Source organism: Heptranchias perlo, chromosome 2 (genome assembly GCF_035084215.1).
Source record: "Heptranchias perlo isolate sHepPer1 chromosome 2, sHepPer1.hap1, whole genome shotgun sequence".
Lineage (NCBI taxonomy): Eukaryota > Metazoa > Chordata > Chondrichthyes > Hexanchiformes > Hexanchidae > Heptranchias > Heptranchias perlo.
Genome location: NC_090326.1, coordinates 88027262 through 88054990, shown reverse-complemented (window position 1 = coordinate 88054990; position 27729 = coordinate 88027262). Strand labels below are relative to the sequence as shown.

The 27729-nt window shown below is 41.5% G+C and overlaps 1 protein-coding gene across 1 annotated transcript; it reads left to right on the top strand.

Moving 5' to 3' along the window:
• Positions 1 to 6358: 6358 nt before the first annotated feature.
• Positions 6359 to 26831, top strand: seraf (Schwann cell-specific EGF-like repeat autocrine factor). Its single transcript, XM_067998515.1, has 5 exons — positions 6359 to 6672; positions 7467 to 7562; positions 21213 to 21317; positions 21511 to 21606; positions 26217 to 26831. Exons 1-5 carry the CDS (start codon positions 6441 to 6443, stop codon positions 26324 to 26326), a joined length of 639 nt encoding a protein of 212 aa, XP_067854616.1. The 5' UTR covers positions 6359 to 6440; the 3' UTR covers positions 26327 to 26831.
• Positions 26832 to 27729: the final 898 nt, after the last annotated feature.

The following is a 27729-nucleotide window of genomic DNA, read 5'->3' as shown; positions in this document are numbered from 1 at the left end:
CAGCCATTTCTTTGTTCCCCATTATAATTTCCCCCATTTCTGACTATAAGGGAGCTACATTTGTCTTCACTAATCTTTTTCTCTTGACATATTTATAGAAGCTTTTACAGTCAGATTTAATTTCTCTGCTAGTTTACTCTCATACTCTATTTTTCCCCTCTTAATCAATCTCTTTGATAGAGGTCTTTAAGATAATGAAAGGGATGGTTGGATAGACATAGAGAAGATGTTTCCACTTGTGGCGAAGTCTAAAACCAGAAGTCATAATTCTAAGATAGTCACTAATAAATCCAAAAGGGAATTCAGGAGAAACTTCTTTACCCAAAGAGTGGTAAGAATGTGGAACGTACTACCATAAGGAGTAGTTGAGGCAAATAGCATTGATACATTTAAGGGAAAACTAGATAAGCACATGAGGTAGAAAGAAATAGAAGGGTATGCTGATAGGGTTAGATGAAAAGGGGTGGGAGGAGGCTCATGTGGAGCATAACCACCGGCATAGACCAGTTGTGTGGGCATAGACCACTGTTTCTGTGCTGTAGACTCGATGTAATTTAGAAAACTAAGAAAAGCTGTCAAAGCCCCCCAAAATCTGAAAGTCAAGAACGGACCTGAGTTCACGTCTATAATGCAGAAGCAAGTACAGTCCCCAACACTTATATCGTCCATGATTATGGTGGGCAACCGTCAATACTGGGCATTTAATGCTAACCATTTTCCATCACCATAGAAGTCAATGACATAGGAGCCACTTTTTTTTATTCGTTCATGGGATGTGGGTGTTGCTGGCAAGGCCAGCATTTATTGCCCATCCCTAATTGCCCTTGAGAAGGTGGTGGTGAGCTGCCTTCTTGAACCACTGCAGTCCGTGTGGTGAAGGTTCCAGGATTTTGACCCAGCGACGATGAAGGAACGATGACATATTTCCAAGTTGGGATGGTGTGTGACTTGGAGGGGAATGTGCAGTTGGTGTTGTTCCCATGTGCCTGCTGCTCTTGTCTTTCTAGGTGGTAGAGATGATGGGTTTGGGAGGTGCTGTCAAAGAAGCCTTGGTGAGTTGCTGCAGTGCATCCTGTGGATACTTACAACATATTAAGCATGCCGTCTATTTCAGATAGATTCAGCTGTTCAATAAGTTCTTTGCACCTCATTAAGGTGCAATTACCTTAATTGCTTAATCCACTCTACTTACTGATTTAAAAGCTCTGCTGATTTTGGGCAAACTCACATCTTCCAGCAAATTTTCAATAAGCTATTTGCACCTCATTAAAGAAAGATCGAACTTACATTTATATAGCACCTTTCATGATCTCAATACATCCCAAAACCCTTTACAGCCAATTAAGTACTTTTGAAATGTAGTCACTGTTGTATTGTAGGAAACGTGACAGACAAATTGCACATAGCAAGGTCCCACAAACAGCAATGAGATAAATGACCAGATAATCTGTTTTAGTGATGTTGCTTGAAGGATAAAAGAAAGACTTGCATTTATATAATGCTTTACATGACCTCAGGACATCCCAAAGCACTTTACAGCCAATGAAGTATTTTTGAAGTGTAGTCACTGTTGTAATGTAGGGAACACAGCAGCCAATTTGCACACAGTAAATTCCCATAAACAGCATTTTTGATAATGACCACTTAATCTGTTGGCTGAGGGATAAATGTTGTCCAGGATACCAGGGATAATGCCCCTGCTTGTCTTCGAAACAGTGCTGTGGGATCTTTTACATCCACCTGAGAGGGCAGACATGGTTTAACACCTCATCTGAAAGACAGCACCTCCAACTGCACTGGAGTGTCAACCTAGATTTTGTACTCAAGTCTCTGGAGTGGGACTCAAACCCTTGACCTTCTGACTCAGAGGTGAGAGTGCTACCAGTTGAGCCACAGCTAACACTCTACTTAAAGATTAAGGGGTGTTTAAAATTCTGAAGAAATCGGACAGAGATAGAAACAGGCTGTTTCCGGTAATTGAGGGACCTAGAATGAGTGGATGTAGATATAAGGTTAAAAGTAAGAGATTTAGGACAGAGAGCAGGAGAAACTGTTTTACATAGTGGATTATGAGGCTGGTGTTAGTGATTGTAGCAGAGACCATGTCAATATTTAAGAATAGGTGAGATAGCTGGTTGAAGGAAAGGGGATTAAAGGGCTATGGATACAACGCAAGTGCATGGATTAGACTACTGCTTATGAGGACCATAAACACTAACGCGAATGCTTGGGCCAAATGACTTGGTTGTGTGTTGTAATTTCTGTCTAATTCCCAGAAGGAATCTTAGGACAGTGGGCAAAGGTTAGTGACAGTTCATTAATACTAATTCAAAATGACTACACTTCAATACACACTTTGTGTGAGTGATTTTATATATTTATAATGATGCCTGTATTTTTCCTGTATTTTTGTTCAATTAAAATTCAGTGCTTTCCACAGTCATATAAATGTTTGATTGCCTGTAACTTACATTTTATTCACTGTGCATAATTTCAAACTGTTTGAAGGCCTAAATGGTCAGCAGATGTGTTAAGAGATTCAACAGTTTTATGACACTGTGCTGATGAATTTCTCACAAAGATAACATATGGGGGCCACTGAGGGTTTTATATATATAAAATAATAATATTTCTCAACAAGCTGAGCAAATCTATTTGTCCAAGAACTTCTTGTTTCAGGTTATTTCCATCAAAGCTGTGTCAGTGTATTAGAAACTTCAATATGTAGGATTATCCATCTACTTTAATGTACATGTATTGAATTATTTTTCAAAACCCCTCAGTAGATGCAGCTTTTTGCATTAATCCTTCAAAACTGGTTATTCATGTGAGAATGTACTAATCTGCTAATGTATAAGCTTTATTTTAATATTGCAATCTGAAAATGATGGGGGTAATAGGATTGTACAAGTAATTTCAGCTAGATCTTCAAGACAATAAAAATGGGATTCATACAGGACATGGTTTTCCATAGGATACTGTGTGCAGTTTTGGTCTCCTTATTTAAGAAAGGACATAATTGCTTTGGAGGCGATTCAGAGAAGGTTCACTCGACTGATTCCTGGGATGAGGGGGTTATCTTATGAGGAAAGGTTGGACAAGTTGGGCCTGTATACACTGGAGTTTAGAAGAATGAGAGGTGACCTTATTGAAACATATAAGATCCTGAGGGGACTAGAAAGGGTAGATGCTGAGAGGATGTTTCCCCTTGTCGGAGAGTATAGAACTAAAAGCCGCAGTTTAAAAATAAGGGGTCTCCCATTTAAGGCGGAGATGAGGAGAAACGTTTTCTCTCAGAGGGTCGTGAGTCTGTGGAACTCCCTTCCCCAGAGAGCGGTGGAGGCAGGCTCATTGCATATTTTTAAGGCTGAGTTAGATAGATTCCTGATTAACAGGGGAGTCAAAGGTAGGTAGACGGGAAAGTAGGGTTGAGGTCACAATCAGATCAGCCATGATCTTATCAAATGACAGAGCAAGCTCGAGGGGCTGAATGGCCTACTCCTGCTCTTAATTCGTATGTTCATATGTTCGTACACCAGTGCAATGTAATCCCATTCAAGATTTAATGTGTTCATCAGGTACTACTTAATGAATTGATAAATTATTCCCATCATAGCTCAAATTCAAACTGGGTTCATCTTTGTGAAGATTTTTTTTAACTAAGTCATTCTTGTCTAACGTTTAACAGCCACCCTGTATATCCTGTTGCTATACTGTACTTGTCGTTGCTGTACCAGTAGTATTTGTATAGTAACGTTAACAAAGACTGTGCAGCTATACTGCCTGTTCATACTACTATGGAGTGGGTGGCTGAGCTCTGCACATGTATTGTCTGGTATTGTTGGCCTCCTGTGTGCCGGGTGAATTTTTAACTGACCGAGTCAGCTTTTTTCAATTGGTAGAAAATATAGTGGGAGCACAGGAGGCGACCTAAGTTTCTGGAAGAGAAGAGATGGGGAACATTGAAGACAGTTATATTCCCGCCAGTATGTTGATACAGGATGGCACTGACAATATTATACTTCACTTTTGATGATGGTGTGGCAAAAATCTCAGTAATACACCAAATAATTGCAGTACAACTGCAGTATAAAGGGTACTTTAAAGCTTAAGGTGGCTTGAGCAGTCTATGATGCTATTCTGGCTGTGGTCTCACTGGGTACTCACAGTTCTGGTTCTTTACTTTATGACAAGATTTCCAAAGTTGGCCATTTTTAACAGGCTGTCAGAGTGCGTGAGGTTTCTAGGAAAAGAATTCTGGGTGCCTGCTTCATTCACCGTTCTTATGGCTTATTGCAATGTGCTTCCAGATCAATGATTTCCATTGCTAAATAACTTTACCTTTTGTCACATTTTGCCTGTGCATGTTGACCTTGCTGCCAACACCTCAATGTATAGTTGCCACCCCCACCAGCCTTCTTCGCAGACTTGTGGCTGTCAGTTTCACTAAGTTAGTCTTACTGGGCTGGGATTTAGATTTGGAGTGAGGGTTAAAATTGAGGTTAGGGTTAGATTTGACTTGGGGTGAATTTATTTCAGGGGATAATTATTTCATTGAAGGAAAATATTTATTTCCAACAGTGTACATTATCTTAAGAAAGGGTGAAATCTGTTATGGGGCTAATATATTTTGTAAAACCAGTCTTGATGCCACTCTGTCAGCCTTGCTGATACCATTGTTCCCTGCGGTCACGTTGCAGGGATGGGATCAAACAATGTGAGCAGGGATAACCGTTACGAGGAGCACAGGGTGATGACTGCGCTTTCTTAAATTCCACTTTAACCACTTATCAGAATTGGTGCTTTTATCATGAGTCTCGGTCACGTTTTCCCTGAGAGTCCAAGGCAAACTGTCTATTATTCTTTCTTCTGCAACATCATGGCTCTCAGTCCAGGAGCGCTTCTTCCGTTGATTTAGAGCATCTTAGCTGAATTCAATCTTCCTTCTGCCACCTCCTAGACTAATTTATACTGAAAGATTTGCATCCTAGCCCTTGAAACATCTTTTTCAGGGTCAGACTGTGGGTGCTGGGGTTTGGTGAATTCAAAAAGATGAAGGCCCATTTCCTCTATCAAGAGTTTATTCAACTGCTCCAGAAACAATGATTTTCCGGTTCTGTTAACAGGAGATGCCATTCTCAAAATGCTTTGCCAAGAGTATTATCCCATGGTTAATATGGGTGATTTCCAATTAATTAATGTACTTTAATCCAATTCTTGAAAACACATTTGCCTATGTTGATTTAACATACTATTAAGGATGAGTTTTTTTACAGGATTAAAATGCTAAATGATACATTATTGAATTCATAGCAGTGCATAATTACCATGCATTTATCACCCAAAGAATTTGAGAATCTCCAGACCAGACACTCCTGCTGGCAGAATGTAAACACTTACTACATTTGCCTTTTTTTTACAGCCAACTAATATTTTGTATAGAACGTGTAGGAGCAGATAACAATACACACTCATACTGTCACAGTTCAAGTGGGCAAATGGCTGCTTTTTTCCCCCTACAACCCAGTGTGAAATGTTCTGGGGATGAGATAATGCTAGTATTTAAGCACCTGGTCATTAAAAAGAGCTCCATTTATACACTCACTCTATTAGTGCCATAAAAACACAAGGACTTAGTCAGTAAGTAGTTTAAAGAAGACAAATGACTTTCTGTAGCACTATTGATGCCAATAGCAACAACAAACTTTACAGAATGTTGAAGCTGTATTAAAATATGCAAGCAATTTTAATTCAAGTCAAGGATGTGGTAACATAAACTATTGCAGTCCTTTATATCATTTATTTTCAAAATGTCTTACACAGTAACCAATTATTTTACCAAGTTCTTTCAGAGTATTTTCGGAAACCATAGATCTGTTTGTAAAGTATTAATAACGTTGAAATAAAATCACATTAATTGGACAAAAAATTGATATCCAAAAATGTAGTATTTTCCTCTTTAACTTTTTATTTTTGATTTATATTTGTTTTACCGTTTACCATGCATTACCTATTGTTTGTGATGTTTTACCGAGATACTAATCGTGGAGACACAAGAACACCTGAAGCATTAGGTTTTTCTTCCAACTACTGCTGACTTCTGCAAATTGCCATTCTTTTTGCATAGCGGGTTAGTTGTGAAGTTTTAATGTTTTAAAAAATCAAAAAGTAGGTATTGGATTAAAACCTGAACGTGTTACAGAATTCCAGAAACCTGTATCCCCGAGTGTTTGGTATTGCATTATGCATTATTCATCGAGCTCCATTTTCCTCGTCAATTTCCCCAAACTGACTTAAAATCATTGCATACAACCAATTGGAGTGTGTGGGAGTGGGAGACTCGGGGGGTGGTCAGAAGCTGGGCTGAAACTTCACGAGAGAAGCCAGATGCTCTCAGTGAACTTCCAGCTCAGACCAGGCACCCAAGCAGCCAAAACAAAATGAATGTTCCGACGACACGGTTCGGTGCGGTTTTGTTCATTTTGCAATGTTTGGTCTTCCTGCTGATGGGGCTTTGCGAAGCTCGGTCGAAAGCATCACGTGGAGTGGTTGTTCCTTTTGTTTTCGATCCCAAAGCGAAGTGCGATCCTCCCTGTCAGCATGTGGGTTTGTGTATCAGGAACAACACCTGCTTCTGTTCCAAAGGATACGAGGGCGATCTCTGCCAGTATGGTAAATAAACACCTGTATTTTATACAATGCTGTATTTTAGAGTTACAGGAAAAGCGCGGGTCAATTTCAGATCAATTTCACAGATTACTTTTAATTCGACATTTATCTCCACGTATTTTTTTTGGAAGGTAGAATCGTCGACATAGGAAGGGACTTTTAAAAATATACTTTCAAAAATTAAAAATAAAAATCCATAAAACTTATTTGAGACGAAATTGTAATTGAACGTTAAAGAGATCAAGTAATCATGTTTCCGAGAAAACTTTTGGGTCCAGCAAAAATAAAAGACAGACTTAACAACTGTATAATTGGCACGACCTGTTTAGCTGGGAGGGCTTTGAGGGTAAACCAAATTTCGTTGGTCGCTTAAACAATTTGATTTTGTGTGAATGAACGAAGAAGCGACCGAGTCAATAAAAAAGTTCGAGTCGGAAGTAAGCGGTGTTCAATAAAGCCTTTGCTTGTATTCCTGAAGAAGTTCACACCAGGATGGTAGCTTCGTGCTTTATGGACTGGATATGATTGTAAAACCAGCCGAAGGGTAATAAAACTTCGGATAGGAAATTGACCAGTCATGTCCTCCCCCCCCCCATAACTGAGAACATTAAAGAACTGAATTTTAAGTGTGGAAACTTGAATAAAATTCCATTTTGATTCTTAATTTTTATGTGCCTAAAAACTGTTAAAATGTGTTGCAATGATAAGTGAATGGCTCTTAAATGTCGCATTCGAATTGCTATGTCTGCAGTTAGTGGGGAAAAGACACATTCACACCTAATTAAATGTGATTCTAGTAACTTGTTATCCGAAGTGCAAGAACGGTGGAGAGTGTCTTCGTCCTGGGAAGTGCCGATGTCCGCCTGGAGTTGGAGGAAGATATTGCCACAAAGGTACATAGAATTAGAAAAAAATCAACTCATTATTACAAAGAGAAACTGTAAACCGCTTAGTTTTGTTGTTAGTCGTTTCTTAATTCGTTTACAGGACACGCCCCTTCACTCACTTTACAAATCAACTTGGGTTGTTTGTAAAATACACTCTATAATTCACGCGGAGTTACTTTGTTAACAGTATTTCTTTGGGATTTGCTCAATGCTGCTTCTATGTGTCCAGTCTGGCTGGGGATTCTCCTTTGAAATTGGAAGATCACGAATCAGACTTTGTTTATAACTAAACCACAAATTTGACCAAATCATTGGCCGCAAAAGTTTTTCTGAAGTTTGGACGGCAACTTACTAAGTTAGATATTTGTAAATTTCCAGAATATTGGCGATTCTGCCTTTGTTTATGTTGAAACCTGGAGCCATAATTGGGGCTAACAGTAGAATGTGCCACCTGCTGGTTCATGAAGGGTAGCTTCCTGAACCAAAAAGTGGCCATTCCTGTTCTATCTACTCTCACTCTTCACAATGATTCGCTAAGTTACCTTCTCCGCTACTTGTGCTCATAGCGCTGCGTTTAAAACGAAAATAACTTGAATTCTTGCTGGGATTTGCATCCACTTTCCCCATTTCATTTTGGTTTATATTTAGCAGTCTGGGACCAGACGCCACTCGGAGCTGGACTTGAGTTCCATTCATTTGTTACATGCTGGATGAACTCTAAATTGGCCCAGGGCTACTGCTTGCCATGGATTTCATCACAGAGCCAACCAGACATTGCCTGTTCTATTCATTTATAATGGCAAACGGGAGTTAAATTTTCAGCAGATTGAACTACCATTGAACTAAATTTGCAGATGATACAAAACTTGGAAGTGTAGCAAACAGTGAGGATAATAGTAATAGACTTCAAGAGGACATAGGCTGGTGGAATGGGCGGACACATGGCAGATGGAATTTAATGCAGAGATGTGCGAAGTGATACATTTTGGCAGGAAGAACAAGGAGAGGCAATATAAACTAAATGGTACAATTGTAAAGGGGATGCAGGAACAGAGAGACCTGGGGGTAAATGTGCAGGTGGCAGGACAGGTTGAGAAAGTGGTTAAAAAATCATATGGGATCTTGGGCTTTATAATTAGAGGCATAGAGTATGAAACCAAGGAAGTTATGTTGAATGTTTATAAAACACTGGTTGGGCCACAACTGGAGTATTGTGTCCAATCCTGGGCACTGCACTTTAGGAAGGATGTGAAGGCCTTGGAGAGGGTGCAGAAAAGATTTACTAGAATGATTCCAGGGATGAGGGACTTCAGTTGCGTGGATCGACTGGAGAAGCTGGGGTTGATCTCCTTAGAGCAGAGAAGGTTGAGAGGAGATTTGATAGAAGTGTTCAAAATCATGAAGGGTTTAGATAAAGTAAATAAAGAGAAACTGTTCCCATTGGCGGAAGGGTCAAGAACCAGAGGACACAGATTTAAGGTGATTGGCAAAAGAACCAAAGGTGACATGAGGAAAAGCTTTTTTACACAGCGAGTGGTTATGATCTGGAGAGAGAGGGAAACCAGGGAATTATAGACCAGTTAGCCAAACATCTGTTGTGGGGAAAATGCTGGAGTCTATAATTAAGGATAGGGTGACTAAACACCTCGAGAACTTTCAGTTAATCAGAGAGAGCCAGCACAGATTTGAGAAAGGTAGGTCGTGCCTGACAAACCTGATTGAATTTTTTGAAGAGGTGACTAAAGTAGTGGACAGGGGAATGCCAATGGATGTTATTTATATGGACTTCCAGAAGGCATTTGATAAAGTCCCACATAAGAGACTGTTAGCTAAGATAGAAGCCCATGGAATCGAGGGAGAAGTACAGACTTGGTTAGGAAGTTGGCTGAGCGAAAGGCAACAGAGAGTAGGGATAATGGGTAGGTACTCACATTGGCAGGATGTGACTAGTGGAGTCCCGCAGGGATCTGTCTCGGGGCCTCAATTATTCACAATATTTATTAACGACTTAGATGAAGGCATAGAAAGTCTCATATCTAAGTTTGCCGATGACACAAAGATTGGTGGCATTGTAAGTGTGTAAGTTGTTAGAGGGTATTCTGAGGGACAGGATCTACAGGCATTTGGAGAGGCAGGGACTAGTTAGGAACAGTCAGCATGGTTTTGTGAGAGGAAAATCATGTCTCACGAATTTGATTGAGTTTTTTGAAGGGGTAACCAAGAAGATAGATGAGGGCTGTGCAGTAGACGTGGTCTACATGGACTTTAGCAAAGCCTTTGACAAGGTACCGCATGGTAGCTTGTTACATAAGGTTAGATCTCATGGGATCCAAGGTGAGATAGCCAATTGGATACAAAATTGGCTTGACGACAGAAGACAGAGGGTGGTTGTAGAGGGTTGTTTTTCAAACTGGATGCCTGTGTCCAGCGGTGTGCCTCAGGGATCGGTGCTGGGTCCGCTGTTATTTGTTATTTATATTAATGATTTGGATGAGAATTTAGGAGGCATGGTTAGTAAGTTTGCAGATGACACCAAGATTGGTGGCATTGTGGACAGTGAAGAAGGTTATCTAGGATTGCAACGGGATCTTGATAAATTGGGCCAGTGGGCCGATGAATGGCAGATGGAGTTTAATTTAGATAAATGTGAGGTGATGCATTTTGGCAGATCGAATCGGGTCAGGACCTACTCCGTTAATGGTAGGGCGTTGGGGAGAGTTATAGAACAAAGAGATCTGGGAGTACAGATTCATAGCTCCTTGAAAGTGGAGTCACAGGTGGATAGGATGGTGAAGAAGGCATTCGGCATGCTTGGTTTCATTGGTCAGAACATTGAATGCAGGAGTTGGGATGTCTTGTTGACGTTGTACAGGGCATTGGTGAGGCCACACTTGGAATACTGTGTACAGTTCTGGTCACCCTATTATAGAAAGGATATTATTAAACTAGAAAGAGTGCAGAAAAGATTTACTAGGATGCTACTGGGACTTGATGGTTTGACTTATAGGGAGAGGTTAGACAGACTGGGACTTTTTTCCCTGGAGAGTAGGAGGTTAAGGGGTGATCTTATAGAAGTCTATAAAATAATGAGGGGCATAGATAAGGTAGATAGCCAAAATTTTTTCCCAAAGGTAGGGGAGTCTATAACGAGGGGGCATAGATTTAAGGTGAGAGGGGAGAGATACAAAAGGGTCCAGAGGGGCAATTTTTTCACTCAAAGGGTGGTGAGTGTCTGGAACGAGCTGCCAGAGGCAGTAGTAGAGGCGGGTACAATTTTGTCTTTTAAAAAGCATTTGGACAGTCACATGGGTAAGATGGGTATAGAGGGATATGGGCCAAGTGCAGGCAATTGGGACTAGCTTAGTGGTATAAACTGGGCGACATGGACATGTTGGGCCGAAGGGCCTGTTTCCATGTTGTAACTTCTATGATTCTATGATTCTATAAGCAGTGTAGTTAAAACATAAAATTACAAAGCGATATTGATAGATTAGGTGAATGGGCAAAACTGTGGCAAATGGAATTCAATGTAGACAAATGTGAGGTCATCCACTTTGGATCAAAAAAGGATAGAACAGGGTACTTTCTAAATGGTAAAAAGTTTAAAAACAGTGGATGTCCAAAGGGACTTAGGGGTACAGGTACATAGATCATTGAAGTGTCATGAACAGGTGCAGAAAATAATCAAGAAGGCTAATGGAATGCTGGCCTTTATATCTAGAGGACTAGAGTACAAGGGGGCAGAAGTTATGCTGCAGCTATACAAAACCCTGGTTAGACAACACCTGGAGTACTGTGAGCAGTTCTGGGCACCGCACCTTCGGAAGGACATATTGGCCTTGGAGGGAGTGCAGCGTAGGTTTACTAGAATGATACCCAGACTTCAAGGGTTAAGTTACAAGGAGAGATTACACAAATTGGGGTTGTATTCTCTGGAGTTTAGAAAGTTAAGGGGTGATCTGATCGAAGTTTATAAGATATTAAGGGGAACAGATAGAGAAACTATTTCCACTGGTTGGGGATTCTAGGAGTAGGGGGCACAGTCTAAAAATTAGAGCCAGACCTTTCAGGAGCGAGATTAGAAAACATTTCTACACACAAAGGGTTGTAGAAGTTTGGAACTCTCTTCTGCAACGGCAATTGATACTAGCTCAATTGCTAAATTTAAATGTGAGATAGATAGCTTTTTGGCAACCAAAGGTATTAAGGGATATGGGCCAAAGGCAGGTAAATGGAGTTAGATCACAGATCAGTCATGGTCTTATCAAATGGCGGAGCAGGCACAAGGGGCTGAATGGCCTACTCCTGTTCCTATGTTCCTATGGAATGCGCTGCCTGAAAGGATGGTGGAATCAGATTCAATCGTGGCTTTCAAAAAGGAATTGGATAAATACTTGAAGGGGAAAAGAATTGCAGGGCAACGGGGAAAGAGCAGGGGAATGGGACTAACTGGATTGCTCTTACAAAGAGCCGGCATGGGCTGAATGGCCTTCTTCTGTGTTGTAACCATTCTATGATTCTATGATTCTACCAGTTGTCACCACAAATGGAATATAGTACAAATGTCCTTAATGCTACCTACCAGCCAACCATATATCCATATACACAAGTGAAAGTTTTCTTTTTATTAATCATTGAAAGATAGGTCGGCTAATTATCCACCAGCTATGGTTTGCTGAATCTCACTGTTCCAAATAACGATACTGTGCAGGGAATGAAATCTGAGGGATACCAATGTCACCAGGAACTATAGATCAATAATTACATGCTGTTCAAGTTAAAGGGGAATTTCTAGTTCCACTTTTTGTACATCACAAGATGGTTAGGGATGAGAGAAGTCAATTGGTTAACTAAATTCATCCATCCAGCAAGATCCTATAGGCACCACTCTCTTTACCATTGGAGCAACCAATCGTTTCTTAATTGCCTCTAGGGTTTTTCATCTGCACTACGCTATCTGGAAGTTTATTCCATATATTGATCATTCTCTGTGTGAAGAATTTCTTTATCAGTTCTAAAATTACTTTTTTAAAACTAGTTTGAACCTGTTTTCCCTTACCCTACTCTTGCAACGTAAAGTAATATTCTGAATTAACTTTTTCCATTCCCTTAACTAACTTGTATACCTCAAAGATCAAAGGGGTAATTTTAACCTCAAAGAATAGGTAGGTTGGGGGTGGGTGGCCAATCAAAATAGTAGATATTTGGAGTTGGATCAATTCCCAGCTCGAACGTACCCACTTCTGGGTTTAACCCAGGCAGGTTTGTCTGAATGTGGACAGCAGACACCAGGAAGTCGCGCTCCCACTTAAAGCCGGTGGGCCGATACATAAAGGGGCAATGTCCCGCATTAAAATACTTGAGGTACTTAATATTTTGTGTATTGGAATAATAAAATAAATTGAACCTTACCTGTTCAGGTTTCCCGTCGCTTCCAATTCACGTCAGGTGAAAGCAGGCGGGAGGAGCCGGATCCATGACGTGAGTTCATTTATTGCACTCCTTGTGGGCCCAGAGGAGCAGGAGTACTTCATCCAGGCCCAACAAGTTCACCAGGCCGACAAGACCCCTGCGATTCGATTGGCCAACACCACCCCCCCCCCGATGTCCAATGCTGGATGATGACCCCCCCCCACAATCCCCATGCTGGCTGAATCACCCCATGTCATCCACATCCCCTTACCTCCCCTCCACCCCTCCAATTTTTTGCAGTGCTGATGATCTCTCTCTCCCTCCCACCCCTCTCTCCGATTCATGGCTTCCTTCACTACCAACAGGCAGGCAGCCTGTCAGTCTGACTGCCTGGTGTGTGGAAAACACAGAAGCTGAAATACTCATCTTCAATAGAGTTGCAATTGCAAATTGTGACAAACTCAATTGGCTTGTGGGTTCGTCACGTGAATATCTGTGGACCCGTGGGGTTCCCAGCTCTGAGTAAAATATGCCCCAACTCACATTTGCCATCTTTCCAGAGCGAAAAGCTAAAGTTTCTCCAGTTTTTCTTCATAACTCAGACCCTGGGGATTAGCCTCGTGGCTCTTCTCTGCACTGTCTCCAAAGCTTTAATGTTTCTCTTACTTCTCAGCAACTTTAAATGGACATAATATTCTAGGGGTAGTCTGAAGAGTTCAGATTAGCACTTTTTCTGACTTATATTTTACTGTTTTGGCTATGAGGTTCAACATTCTAATAGCTCTGTTGATTGGTGCTCTGGATTGGTTGGACAACAACAATTTGCATTACTATAGTGCCTTTAACCTAGTAAAATGTTCAAAGGCGCTTCACAGGAGCGATTTTCAAACAAAATTTGACACCGAGTCATATAAGGAGAAATTAGGACTGGTGACCAAAAGCTTGGTCAAAGAGGTAGGTTTTAAAGAGAGGCCTTAAAGGAGGAGAGAAAGGTAGAGAGGCAGAGAGGTTTAGGGAGGGAATTCCAGAGCTTAGGGCCTAGGCAGCTGAAGGCACGGCCGCCAATAGTGGAACGATTAAAATCGGGGATGCGCAAGAGGCAAGAGTTGGAGGAATGCAGAGATCTCGGAGGGTTGTAGGGCTGGAGGAGGTTACACAGATAGGGAGTGCGAGGCCATGGAGGGATTTGAAAACAAGGATGAGAATTTTAAAATTGAGACGTTCCTGGACCAGGAGCCAATGAAGGCCAGCGAGCACAGGGGTGATGGGTGAACGGGACTTGGTGCGAGTTAGGATATGGACAGCAGAGTTTTGGATGAACTCAAGTTTGTGGAGGGTGGAAGATGGGAGACCAGCCAGAAGAGCATTGGAATAGACAAGTCTAGAGGTTACAAAGGCATGGATGAGGGTTTCAGCAGCAGATGAGCTGAGGCAGGGCAGAGACATGCGATGTTATGGAGGTGGAAGTAGGCAGTCTTAGTGATGGAGGGGATATGTGGTCAGACTTTTGATGGAGCGGACATGTTTAGTGTTGAGTCTACTAAGATGCCAAGGTCCCTTTCAGCATCATCCTTAACTATTTCAACACCATGGAATACTTATGTTTCCTTCTTATGTGTAGTACTTTGTAGTTGTTTACATTTAAATTAAACAACTTACGGGAGGAGGAGGCTCTGCAAACATCCCCATCCTCAATAATGGCGGAGTCAAGTACGTGAGTGCAAAAGACAAGGCTGAAGTGTTTGCAACCATCTTCAGCCAGAAGTGCCGATTGGATGATCCATCTCGACCTCCTCCCGATATCCCCAGCATCACAGAAGCCAGTCTTCAGCAAATTCAATTCACTCCACGTGATATCAAGAAACAGCTGAGTGCACTGGATACAGCAAAGGCTATGGGCCCCAACAACATCCCAGCTGTAGTGCTGAAGACTTGTGCTGCAGAACTAGCTGTGCCTCTAGCTAAGCTGTTCCAGTACAGCTACAACACTGGCATCTACCCGACAATGTGGAAAATTGCCCAGGTATGTCCCGTCCACAAAAAGCAGGACAAATCCAATCTGGCCAATTACCGCTCCATCAATCTACTCTCAATCATCAGCAAAGTGATGGAAGGTGTCGTCAACAGTGCTATCAAGCGGCACTTACTCACCAATAACCTGCTCACCGATGCTCAGTTTGCGTTCCGTCAGGACCACTGGGCTCCAGACCTCATTACAGCCTTAGTCCAAACATGGACAAAAGAGCTGAATTCCAGAGGTGAGGTGAGAGTGACTGCTCTTGACATCAAGGCAGCATTTGACCGAGTGTGGCAGCAAGGAGCCCTAGTAAAATTGAAGTCCATGGGAATCAGGGGGAAAACTCTGCAGTGGCTGGAGTCATACCTAGCACAAAGGAAGATGGTAGTGGCTGTTGGAGGCCAATCATCTCAGCCCCAGGACATTGCTGCAGGAGTTCCTCAGGGCAGTGTCCTAGACCCAACCATCTTCAGCTGCTTCAAAGACCTTCCCTCCATCATAAGGTCAGAAATGGGAATGTTCGCTGATGATTGCACAGTATTCAGTTCCATTCGCAACCCCTCAGATAATGAAGCAGTCTGTGCCCGCATGCAGCAAGCCCTGGACAACATCCAGGCTTGGGCTCATAAGTGGCAAGTAACATTCGCGCCAGATAAGTGCCAGGCAATGACCATCTCCAACAAGAGAGAGTCTAACCACCTCCCCTCGACATTCAACGGCATTACCATCGCAGAATCCCCCACCATCAACATCCTGAGGGTCACCATTGACCAGAAACTTAACTGGACCAGCCACATAAATACTGTGGCTACAAGAGCAGGTCAGAGGCTGGGTATTCTGCTGTGAGTGACTCACCTCCTGACTCCCCAAAGCCTTTCCACCATCTACAAGGCACAAGTCAGGAGTGTGATGGAATACTCTCCACTTGCTTGGATGAGTGTAGCTCCAACAACACTCAAGAAGCTCAACACCATCCAGGACAAAGCAGCCCGCTTGATTGGCATCCCATCCACCACCCTAAACATCCACTCCCTTCACCACTGGCGCACAGTGGCTGCAGTGTGTACCATCCACAGGATGCACTGCAGCAATTCGCCAAGGCTTCTTCGACAGCACCTCCCAAACCCGCGATCTCTACCACCTAGAAGGACAAGAGCAGCAGGCACGTGGGAACAACACAACCTGCACGTTCCCCTCCAAGTCACACACCATCCCCACTTGGAAATCTATTGCCGTTCCTTCATCGTCGCTGGGTCAAAATCCTGGAACTCCCTTCCTAACAGCACTGTGGGAGAACCGTCACCACACGGACTGCAGCGTTTCAAGAAGGCGGCTCACCACCACCTTCTCAAGGGCAATTAGGGATGGGCAATAAATGCCGGCCTCGTCAGCGACGCCCACATCCCATGAACGAATAAAAAAAATGTCATCTACCCTTGTTCTGCCTGAATCTTGTTTTGTCCAATTAATCTGAACTGCTTCCCCTGATTCCACTGTCCCTCCCAGTTCTAGTGTGCAACTTTTCTGCCATGTTTTGCTTTAGATCACCCTCCTTTTACACCATGTCTGCATTGGGCCTCCACTTTCTTTACTTATTTGTTCTTGAGATGAGGGCGATGCTGGCAAGGCCACATTTATCGTCCATCCCTGGTTGCCCTGAGACGGTGATGTTGGGGGGGGCGAGGGGGGTGGTGGTGGGGCTTTCTTCTTGAAGTGCTGCAGTTTTTGTGATGATGGTGCTCTCATGATGGTGTTAGGCAAGAATTCCAGGATTTTGATCCAGTGATGATATAGGAACAGCAGTCCAAGTCAGGATGGTGTGTGATTTGGAGGTGGTGATGTTCCTATGATGTTGCAGCTATTGTCCTTCTCTGTGCAAGAGGTTGCAGGGCTATGAGATGCTGTTTAAGTAAGGGCAATGAGATCTGCATCCTATAGATAGTACATAATGCAGCTGCAATGTGCAGATAACGGAGGAGGTGAATATTGAGTTTAGTAGAAGGGCCAAACAACTGAACTGCTCTGCCCTGAACAGTGTTGACCCTCCTGAGTGTTTTAACTGTAATTCTTAAATATTTTAAAAGTATAATAGCATATTTATCAAATTAGTGTTTGTTACTGATTTTCTGATTTCTACTCTTGATAGGAAACAAATCTGACTAAATTCTGTAAGATGTAACAATTTTCCTATAGAGATGACTGATGTTCAATCACCAGCTTGTAGCCCCTATAACTGTACTGTCCTTATTCAGTTTAGTTTGCTTGGCCAGTTATCATTGATTTTCTAGTTTTGTTTTTGCTTTCCTAATTACTTTCTAACAATGGAGCAGATTGTGAGCAATAAAATCTTTTTCTCAATCAGCTCTCCTTTTTATTGGTAATATGAAAATTGTATATTATTACACTCATCATTTCTAATCCGTACCCTTTTTTATAGAACACATGAGGTTCCTGTAAGAGCAGGCGATTCATGTGTTTCACTCTGTCTTCTCCAGAATCCACTTGCAGCAAATGGTACTACACAGTCACATTTAAAGGTGGAGCGTGGTTGTTAACTAAGTTATTATTGGGTGATCTGTTACATGACAGTGTGGCCCTAAGGCTACCCCTCGATCCAGGTAAAACCATATCACCCAACAATTAGCTATGTATTGATCTTCACTATCAGTAATAGTCAAACCAATCCAATTCTTTTAAGTATATCCAAAATGTTTCATCTGATTCTTTAGTGTGAAATCTGTTAATAAGTCTCCCTTCATACTTTGGGGAGCAGGTATATTCTTCTCTGTTGGTTAATGTTAGTGACCAGTGGAAAGTACCGCTCTAAGGGTAGAAATTACTGCTGGTGGCAATGACTTCCAAATTTCTCTTTCCAATACTTTAAGAGGCAGTAAACCATTTTAAAATAATTGTAATCTCCGCCCTTTATAATAATGGAGGGAGAAATTTGGTACGAGCACATTGATTGTTTGTTTATACAATAACTTCAGCAGTTCTAGCCTGTAACATATAAAACAACTAGCATGGGACTTATGAGATAGGTCAGGTAGGCGAAAATCCATTCCTAGTCTCCTCCACTGACCATAGTTTTCTCATGTACAGAAATCTTGGGAGATTAGGTCCAAAGGACCTTTGTTAATGGTTCTGTTTGCTTGGCTCATGTTGTCATATTTTAACTGGTGTGGGAGTTTTCTAGTTATTAATGGCTCGTTTGTATCTTATAACCAAGAGTCACCTGCCACAAATTTTAGAATGTCCTACAATTCATGGAGGCTTTTACAAAGATAGCTATTATCTTGAGTCAAATACATCGCTAGTTAATCAAGACTGTGACATAAGTTTAAAGCTTCTATAATTCTACCCCATCTGAGACTATTGCAAGTAGCTACAATCGCAAAACCAAGAAGACATTTGATGTGATCAATTAGTGTAGTCAGTGCAGATGTTGACTAAATGTTCCACAGCAAGTAGAATTTAATACTAGAATTATGGAGAGGGTGTGGTCTTTTTTGCAATGCACTGACTTGCTGTGTAACTCTGCTGATCTGGAATCGGTTAGGTTTGGCAGTAATTGCAAGAAAACCTGGAAAAGGTAGACCAACACTGCTAGTGCTGATTCTTGGCTACAGCTGTAGAACTTGTAGCACTTCAAAAAAAATCTCTGGTGGCTTAATATACTGCTGCTCAGTTTCTATTGGTGAAGTGAGTTGACTATCTCACCAATTGTTTCCAGTCATTAGAAATCTCACCAGTTTTATCATTAATCAAAGCCTAATAATTAATGTTCTATATATGTGTACTGCAAGCTCTGCATTACCCCCGCACTAGACATTTCAAGCAAGCAGTTATTCCATAAGTCCTCGCTTCTGTGATCGTTAAAATGCATTAATCCTGCCTTGGCTGATGCCGTTTAACTAATGTATAAGATTCTATGTAAACAAATATGTGTGAGATACTCTTAGAATTCTAATTATTTATTATCATTTGCAAGAAGTTTCTTTTAAACAAATAATTTCTCACATAATCTAAAGGAAAATTATGTTCTATGGTATTAAAATCATAGACCTAGGGTGGAAATTATTTATATGGAACTAATTTTAAAACTTAGTATTTTATTAATATTTAAGACTGTGTACAGTTTTGCATTAATTCAAATATTTTGAGTTTTTATAGTTAACATATATTTGATGCATAAATTTCAATCAATCAGAGGGGATTGAGGGGTGATTTGCTGGAGGTGTTTAAAATTATGAAGGGATGGAACATAGTAAATAGAAATTAACTGTTTCCAGTGATTGAGGGGTTTGAATGAGGGGAAATAGAGATAAGATTAAAGGTAAGTGATTTAGGTTAGAGAGCAGGAGTAACGATTTTTACATAGAGGGTTGTGAACCAGAGTTAGTGATTGCAGCTGAGACATTTGGGGCGCTAAATTGGGCCGTGTAGCGCCCGTTTTATTGGTGCTAAACGGCCTCTCCGACATCCAAGATGGCATCTTAGATGCGCATGCATGTTTCCTGCTTGACGTGTACCGGACGCCATCGTGGTATAGGAGTTTGCGCAGGTGCAGATAAGAAACTCTGGAATCATGTAAAGTAGGGAGAAAATGGCTTCAATCAGTGTGCAATGCTGATTTAAAGTGATAGTCACTATTTTGGGACTTAACGCAGAGTCTTAACCCCGACCACCTGAACATGTCCTAAAGTGCCTGGAGGACCCCCCACTGGTGCTATTTAAAGGGACCATGCAGGATTTACAGGTTAGTGGCTGGATTATTGCCTCTGGCTGCTGAGACATTTGTAACTGTTTTTGGAGGTCTCCTAGACCTGAATACGAGGACGCGGGGACATAGCCTAACATTTAGAGCCAGGACGTGCAGGAGTGAAGTTAGGAAATGCTTCTACACGCAAAGGGTGGGAGAGGTTTGGAACGGTCTTCTGCAGACGGCAGTTGATACTAGCTTGCTTGTGAATGTTAAATCTGAGATTGATAGATTTCTGTGAACTAAGGGTATTAAGGGATATGGGACTAAAACGGGTATATGGAGTTAGGTCACAGGTCCACCATGGTCTCATTGAATGGTGGAACAGGTTCGAGGGGCTAATGCCACGGCCACTTGCTGCCTCTTGATATGTGCCACCTTCTCCTGCAAGAAAATGGGACGTGTGTCTGGGTGATGTGCCTGTCATGGTTGAATAGCTGCCACTGTGTGTGGCCTGTGAGTTGTGGGTGGGCGGCTTGAAACAGTGGTAATGTGTAAGGGCAAGAGGAAGCATCTGATTGGAAGAGTTGAGTACTAGTGGAAAGATTTTATTGGTAAGGGGGGGAATGCGTGGTGCAGTTGGTAGGAGACGCCACTTGACAGTTGACCTCATTCACCTTGACCACTCATGTCAAAGCATTGAACTTCTTCCTGCATAGCATCCATGTTCATGATGCTGTGTGCCTGGCATTGACTTTGTCCCCCGCTGCCTCCCACTGCCTTTTGAGTATATGTCCGGAGCGCCTCTTGCCACCCCCCCCCCCCCCCCCGCCCTGCGAATAAAGGATGTCCCTCCTTCTGTCCACCTCTTGCACCCAAGGTCTCTAGTGCATCAGCAGAGAACCTTGATGCACGTACTCTCGCAGGCCTGGTACCAACTCAGATCGGCAGATTGGTGAGGCCTGGCGTGCAGATTGGAGGATGTGGGATTTAGTAGTGCACAACCTTTATTCAATTTTTTGACATAACTCATCAGTGTGTAAACATAGGGATGGGATCTGCATCTGTGTTTTACGTGTGCGATGTCTGATCTCTGTTCTGACTCCATGCACACAGTAGATTGTTAATTTCAGCAAATAAGGTACCTTTTAAGAGATTTCTAAGAAACATCCTCCCTTTAAGAGATTGAGCTCCCTCTGGTGGTGGAAAGTGCAAATTGCATTGATTCCACGTGCAAGGCCTGGAAAGGAACGCTGATTGGGACCAAACTTGCGTCTTACCTGCCCAGGGTCCGTCGGGCGCGGGGTGTTAGCGCTACGTCGCTCAGAACGGACCCTTATCCAATTTTCCCCCCATTATATTAAATTAGATAGGTGGACATCAGGAAAGATAGGGGAATAAAAGAATATGGGAACAGAGCAGGTACGTGGGATTAGGATTACTGCTTGTTTAAAAATAAAATTAAAAATAAAAAAACTTTCAAATGTACGAAACTTTATTGCACACGATTGTTTTTTCCATGTAGCAACTTGTGAAGGTGGCTGTCTCAATGGTGGAGAGTGCATCTCTGTCAACAGTGTTGTGAAGTGCCTGTGTTCCTCTGGATGGATGGGGTCAAGATGTCAGGAAGGTAATGGAACTCTTGTGTTTGGAATTTTATTTTTGAAAAACATAGGCAAAATAAAATTTTTGCATTGTTTGTAAGTTTGTTTAAATGCGGAAGGGATTTTTTCTTGCACGTCAGTGACTTCATTATGTTGTTGAAATTAGGAATCCTGAAAATGTATATCTGTTATCTCTCCTTCCAACCCCACCCCACCCAGCAATCTGTCCCCAAGGATGTCGGAATGGTGGGAGCTGTTTGGCACCAGGTATCTGTAGTTGTCCAGATGGATGGGTTGGTGGAGGCTGCCATTTAGGTAAGGCAGAATCTACATTTAAGACATAATCTGCTTTGCCATTGTACACAGTACTATATAAGACTAAACATAATGAGATGTCCAAAGCTGTGTAACTGCTGGTTTATTTTCCTTCTGCTAAAACTATGTTGAGTGCATTTGATTACTTTCTATTATTTACTGTAATTCATGGTGTTTTTATTTAGTGCATTTGAGAAAGTGCTGCATTTTTCAATTAGTCATAAAGATAAGTACAGATGAGGTATGCCAATTGGCCCATTTGGCCATTCCTCTATAGAACCTATGATTTCACCCCCTGCCCCAACCACACCATTAAACTGCTTTTATGATTTTATGATTTTTGCTGCCACTATCTTATCTGGAAGACTACTCCATATATTAATCAACTTTAATAGCTGATTAGTTCATTTCATGCCTGTTTAAAAATAATACACCCTTTTAATATATAGTCAAAATTCCATGGGGATGATATTTGATAAATCATTCACTTTTTATAATAAAATTCCTTGTCTGACATGATAGTTATTTACAAAGTGTTTTCTTTTTGCTCATTGGTTAAGGGTTTAAGTCTGGTTTTTCTCCTCCCTAATTAGTATTTTTGTTCCCCAATTATATTACATAAACCTTCTGTCCACATCTCATTGCACCAAAAAACCCAATCACAAAAAGATTCTGTGAGATACAGGCACCATGACAGTTCCTCATCCATTCGACTAGGGAATGCCATAACATCGCTAGTCAAACTTACTCAAATTTAATCTCCACAAGCAGCACAATGCACTGTGCTAGGCGTCCAAACATCTTGGATTCCTGGCACATCCTCTCCACATTAATAATGACAGAGCTGATTTGTTACAGTTAAAGCCCATGGCATTAAAGGGACTTGGAAATATATCGCTGTTCCTTCATCGTAGCTGGGTCAAAATCCTGGGACTCCCTACCTAATAGCACTGTGAGAGAACCTTCACCACACGGACTGCAGCGGTTCAAGAAGGCGGTTCACCACCACCTTCTCAAGGGCAATTAGAGATGGGCAATAAATGCTGGCCTCGCCAGCGACGCCCATATCCCAGGAACGAATAAAAAAAACAGTGGCAGCGTGGATACAAAATTGGCTAAGGGACAGAAAGCAGAGAGTACTGATGAATGGTTGTTTTTCAGACTGGAGGGAAGTATACTGTGGTGTTCCCCAGGGGTCAGTATTAGGACCACTGTTCTTTTTGATATATATTAATGACCTGGATTTGGGTATAGAGAGTATAATTTCAAAGTTTGCAGATGACACGAAATTCAGAAATGTAGTAAACAATGTGGAGGATAGTAACAGACTTCAGGAGGACATAGACAGACTGGTGAAATGGGCACACACATAGCAGATGAAATTTAATGCAGAGAAGTGTGAATTGATCCATTTTGGTAGGAAGAATGAGGAGAGGCAATATAAACTAAATGGTACAATTTTAAAGTGAGTGCAGGAACAGAGATACCTGGGGGTGCACATACACAAATCTTTGAAGGTGACAGGACAAGTTGAGAAGGCTGTTTAAAAAAGCAAATGGGACCTGGGCTTTATTAATGGAGGCATAGAGTACAAAAGCAAGGAAGTTATGATGACTTTTTATAAGACACTGGTTAGGCCTCAGCTGGAGTATTGTGTTCAATTTTGGGTACCACTCTTTAGGAAGGATGTCAAGGCCTTAGAGAGGGTGCAGAAGAGATTTACTAGAATGGTACCAGGGATGAGGGACTTCAGTTATGTGAAGAGACTGGAGAAGCTGGGGTTGTTCTCCTTAGAACAGAGAAGGTTAAAGGGAGATTTGATAGAGGTGTTCAAAATCATGAACGGTTTTGACAGAGTAAATGAGGAGAAACTGTTTCCAGTGGCAGAAGGGTCGGTAACCAGAGGACACAGATTTAAGCTCATCGGCAAAAGAGCCAGAGGCGACATGAGGAAACATTTTTTTACACAGCATGTTGTGATGATCTGGAATACACTTCCTGAAATGGTGGTGGAAGCAGATTCAATAATAACTTTTGAAAAGGGAATTGGATAAATACTTGAAGGGGAAAAATTTACAGGTCTATGGGGAAAGAGCAGGGGAATGGGATTAATTGCATGGCTCTTTCAAAGAGCTGACACAGGCCGCTGGGCCAAATGGCCTTCTCCTGTGCTGTACCTACCATGATACTATGATACCATGTATTGTATTTTTATAGTGCCTTCAGTGTTATATAGGTCCCAAGGTGTTTCACAGAGCAGAGAATGGACACTGAGCAGCAGTAAAAAAGTAAGGAAAGCTTGGCCAGAAATGTATATTTTGAGGAGGCTTCGAAAGGCAGGGAGAGAATTAGTATGATGAAGAGGTTTAAGGAGAAGTACCATAGCACAGGCTGAGGCAGCTGAAAGCACTGTCACTGATGGATGAGCAGTGGGAAGGGGGGATGCCCAAAAGACAGGAGACTAGAAAAGTGGATGGTGCAGAGGAGGCCAGAATCAGAGTACCAAAGGCCATAGCCTAGGGTACGATGTTGAAGGAAGTTACAGATATAAAGGGAGGTGAAGCCTTGGAGGGATTTGTAAACCAGGCCAAGGACTTTGAATTGTGTGTTGGGGGGGCAGGAAGCCAATGCCGATTGACAAGGACGGGTGATGGATGAACATCATTTAATGTGGGTTAGGATGTAGGTGGTGGAGTTTTGGATCATTTGTAGTTTGTGTAGGGTGGCATTTGAGAGGATGTTGGATAATTCCAGTCTTGAAGTAATAAAAGCATGGATAAGGGTTTCAGCGGTGGTGGGCTGAAGTAGAGGTGGAGGTGAGCAGTGTTGTGGAGGTGGATGTAGGCAGTCATAATTGATGGATAGGATATGGTTTTTGGAGCTCGGTTCACATTTGAACAGGATACTGTTGTTGTGCAGCCTTTGGTTCAACCAGTGGAAGTAGCCAGGAATGGAAATGGAATCTTGGGCAAATGTATGCAGTTTTTATCAAGAATTGAATGGATGGAATTGATTTTCCCAGTGTTGAATTGCAAAAAAAAAGTTCTGGCTCAATCATGATTTGATGTCAGAGAGACAGTCTATTTAGGTATTACACTATATTTTTAAAGAACATTTGCTTCCTTCCATCTAAGGACAGGTGAGTGAATGTAATATTCCTCCATAAAATAGATTGAAAAGAATGCGGTAGAAGCCATCCAGGTTAGATGCCAGGTAAGATGCCTTCTTCATTATGCCGTTGCCAGCAATGCTTTGGTAGCACTCCCAATTCAGACATTTTTTCATGGCCCAGTACAATATGTGAAGACCCGCCTTTCTGAGTGCTGCTTTGAAACTACATTGCAACACAACTGGAGGACAATATTATAAATTCAAGTAAATAAATAGACAAGCTGCAGGTCATACTCATATGGAAGATATTTTTTAAATAGATACGACAAATTCTGACTTTCATTACATAATTATGAAAATATGTACAGTATGATCAAAAATAACATGCTAAAATTATAGTGAAAGTCCAGACAATAGGTACACATGAATAGGAATGTGAAAACCTTGTGAATCGTTTTTAATGCTTGTAAAGTCGTTAGCTTTCTTTTGATGACAATAATCGAATAAAACATTTTTAGACAGTCTATATTTCCTATTTATCCTAATGTTACTCTAAGATTGAGTGGCTCTTCTATACAATTTACTTAAGCCATTGGCTAAATTGTACTATTTACTTTTAATCTGTTATTACTTGGGTCAAAATCTTTGGTCAGACGCAAACACAAATGACTATGGGCTCAAATTATTTTTTAAATATATAAAGGTTACCAGTTTACATGCTTGGGTATGTCAAGGTAGATATTTGGTTACACAGTATTCACATTTCACATATGCCGATGAATTCTGGTACATTTAAGGTTGCAGAGTAGTCAAAATCATGGGGTGAAAATTCCTTGACAGGCTTTTGGGCCTGAAATGGGCCTGAAAACGGACTCCAATCAGAACGCCCAAGCCCGGTCCAAAATTCAGGCCTCGTGCCTCAATATTATTTGGGTGAGTTGGCACCTGGGGGTGGGGTTGAGGACCAATGAGGGAGTAATTGGAGATACTACGGAGTTGGCTAAGCACTCCTGCTCCTCCTGGCTCCACAGGAACGATTTTAGATTTTTTTTTATTGTCCATATGTAACTGGCATAATGCCAGTTTTAAGCAGTCTCCAGGGACACCCCATGAAAAATCACCTGACCCAGTATCGGGTTGGTCATCTTTCAGGCGTACTTATGGCTCAGAATGTTGGTCCCCAAAATTGGTTCTTGTTGCACCTGTAAAATGAGGTCCAATTTCTACCCAGATATTTCCAAATTTAACCTCCTACTTTTTAATCAAAGTTTTCCTTTGAGCCCTGGAAATCCATGTTTGGACTTGCAACTCTGAATGTGGTAAATAATCACACCGGTTATACTTAAACATTTTGTGTGATGAGTGTGATTGTATGATTCCCTATAATGAGGTTAAATTAAGGAGCAAAGGGAAGTGCATTTTTATTTTTATTCCATTATTAGACCATGTATAAACAAACATTAATTCTGGAAGAAGACTGACATTCTGTTTGTTTGCAGCGGTTTGTGATGTCCCTTGTGTACATGGAGGGAAATGCATTGCCCCGAATGTGTGCCAATGTCGTGGATTCTACACTGGTCCTCACTGCAAACAAAAACAAAGTGAATGAAGAGTTTTTTCCTGGAGAGGAGACCTTTTTAGTTATTAATTTTCTTTGGTTAAACCATCCATTAGATTTTTCTTTAGTAATAACTCAAGTACCAAAAATTGAGAAATGAGTGGAAAAATTACATAAAGCATGAACCTTATAATTCTTTATAGTAACTAAAGAGACTGCACCATGTGGTTATTTTTTTCTGGGGGTGGTTGCATGTGTATTTGAGTAATTGGGATTTTAATACAATAGCTATCTTGTGTGTAGACCCATTCCTGTTAAATATGATGGAATGTTGGTGCTCTTATTGTAAAATTCTAAACAGAGTGATCACAGGGGCCAAACATAATCGCTATGCTGGAGATCACTTTACTTGGTTTTAATAGTCCATGTATGTTTGTGTGACTGTTGTTCTCAATGCAAGTTCAATAAAGTATTATTTTGAGGCTTTATTTATTTGTTTTTTCATAGGTTTGCAATAAATACCTTGTCCTGACTAGAAATTCTCTATAAATTCAATGATACAACTGTCTCATTGGCTGTCTTGTTTCTTTTGGTGGTTTATATGTTCATAATGGGAAGTGTTTTGCTCTGAATGGATGTAACTTAAATTTTATGTAATCCTACTTATAGATTTCTTCTTTTCCTTTTGTATGCTTTGAAAGGGCTGTTCAAAGACAACCTAGGAGAATAAGTGCCAACTTGGGAGAGGGGCAAAAAAGTGAGCAGTTGCTCCAATGGTGTTAATATTGGGGAACACTGTATCCCCAAAGGTATTGCCTTATTTGGCACAGGATTTGTAGATTGTGAATGAGTACACTGCTGCTTAAAGTTTACTCCGTCTAGACTTTATATATTATGGTGAGGGTAGCAGTCGGATCACATTCTTTTTAAAATGTCAGGCATGGGGCCTATTGTCTTGCCTACTTTTCAAGGTATGTCCAAAACAAAATGCATTAGCACAAATGGCCAATTGTGTTTGCTGCCAATAGACCTAATTAAAATGTTTGAACCAGAAGAATCAAGAGATTGAGACTGAAAGGAACCAGACTAGTGTCAAATTCTCAATCCAAGTGGCCAGGCCAGCTTCATCTATATCTGTATCTCCCTCTTGCTTTCATCTGCAAGTCCCTTGCCTTGACTACCCAAGTGTAAAGAAACGGTGCTCAGGCAACCCCACCTTTTACCTTCTCTTCCGCCCAGTTTTCTCAACTCACTTTACCCTCTCATCTGAGTTCACTGCCCTCCCTTAACCAACATCTCCATATAAACTCTGTTACTCATATTCATGCCCATCCCCTTGACCTTGCCATCTCACGTGGCCTCTCTACAACCATCATCTTGATCACAGACAAGGCCATCTCTAAACACTTCCTTGTATCCCTCACCTTTCACATCCCTCTACCCGCCCCCCCGCC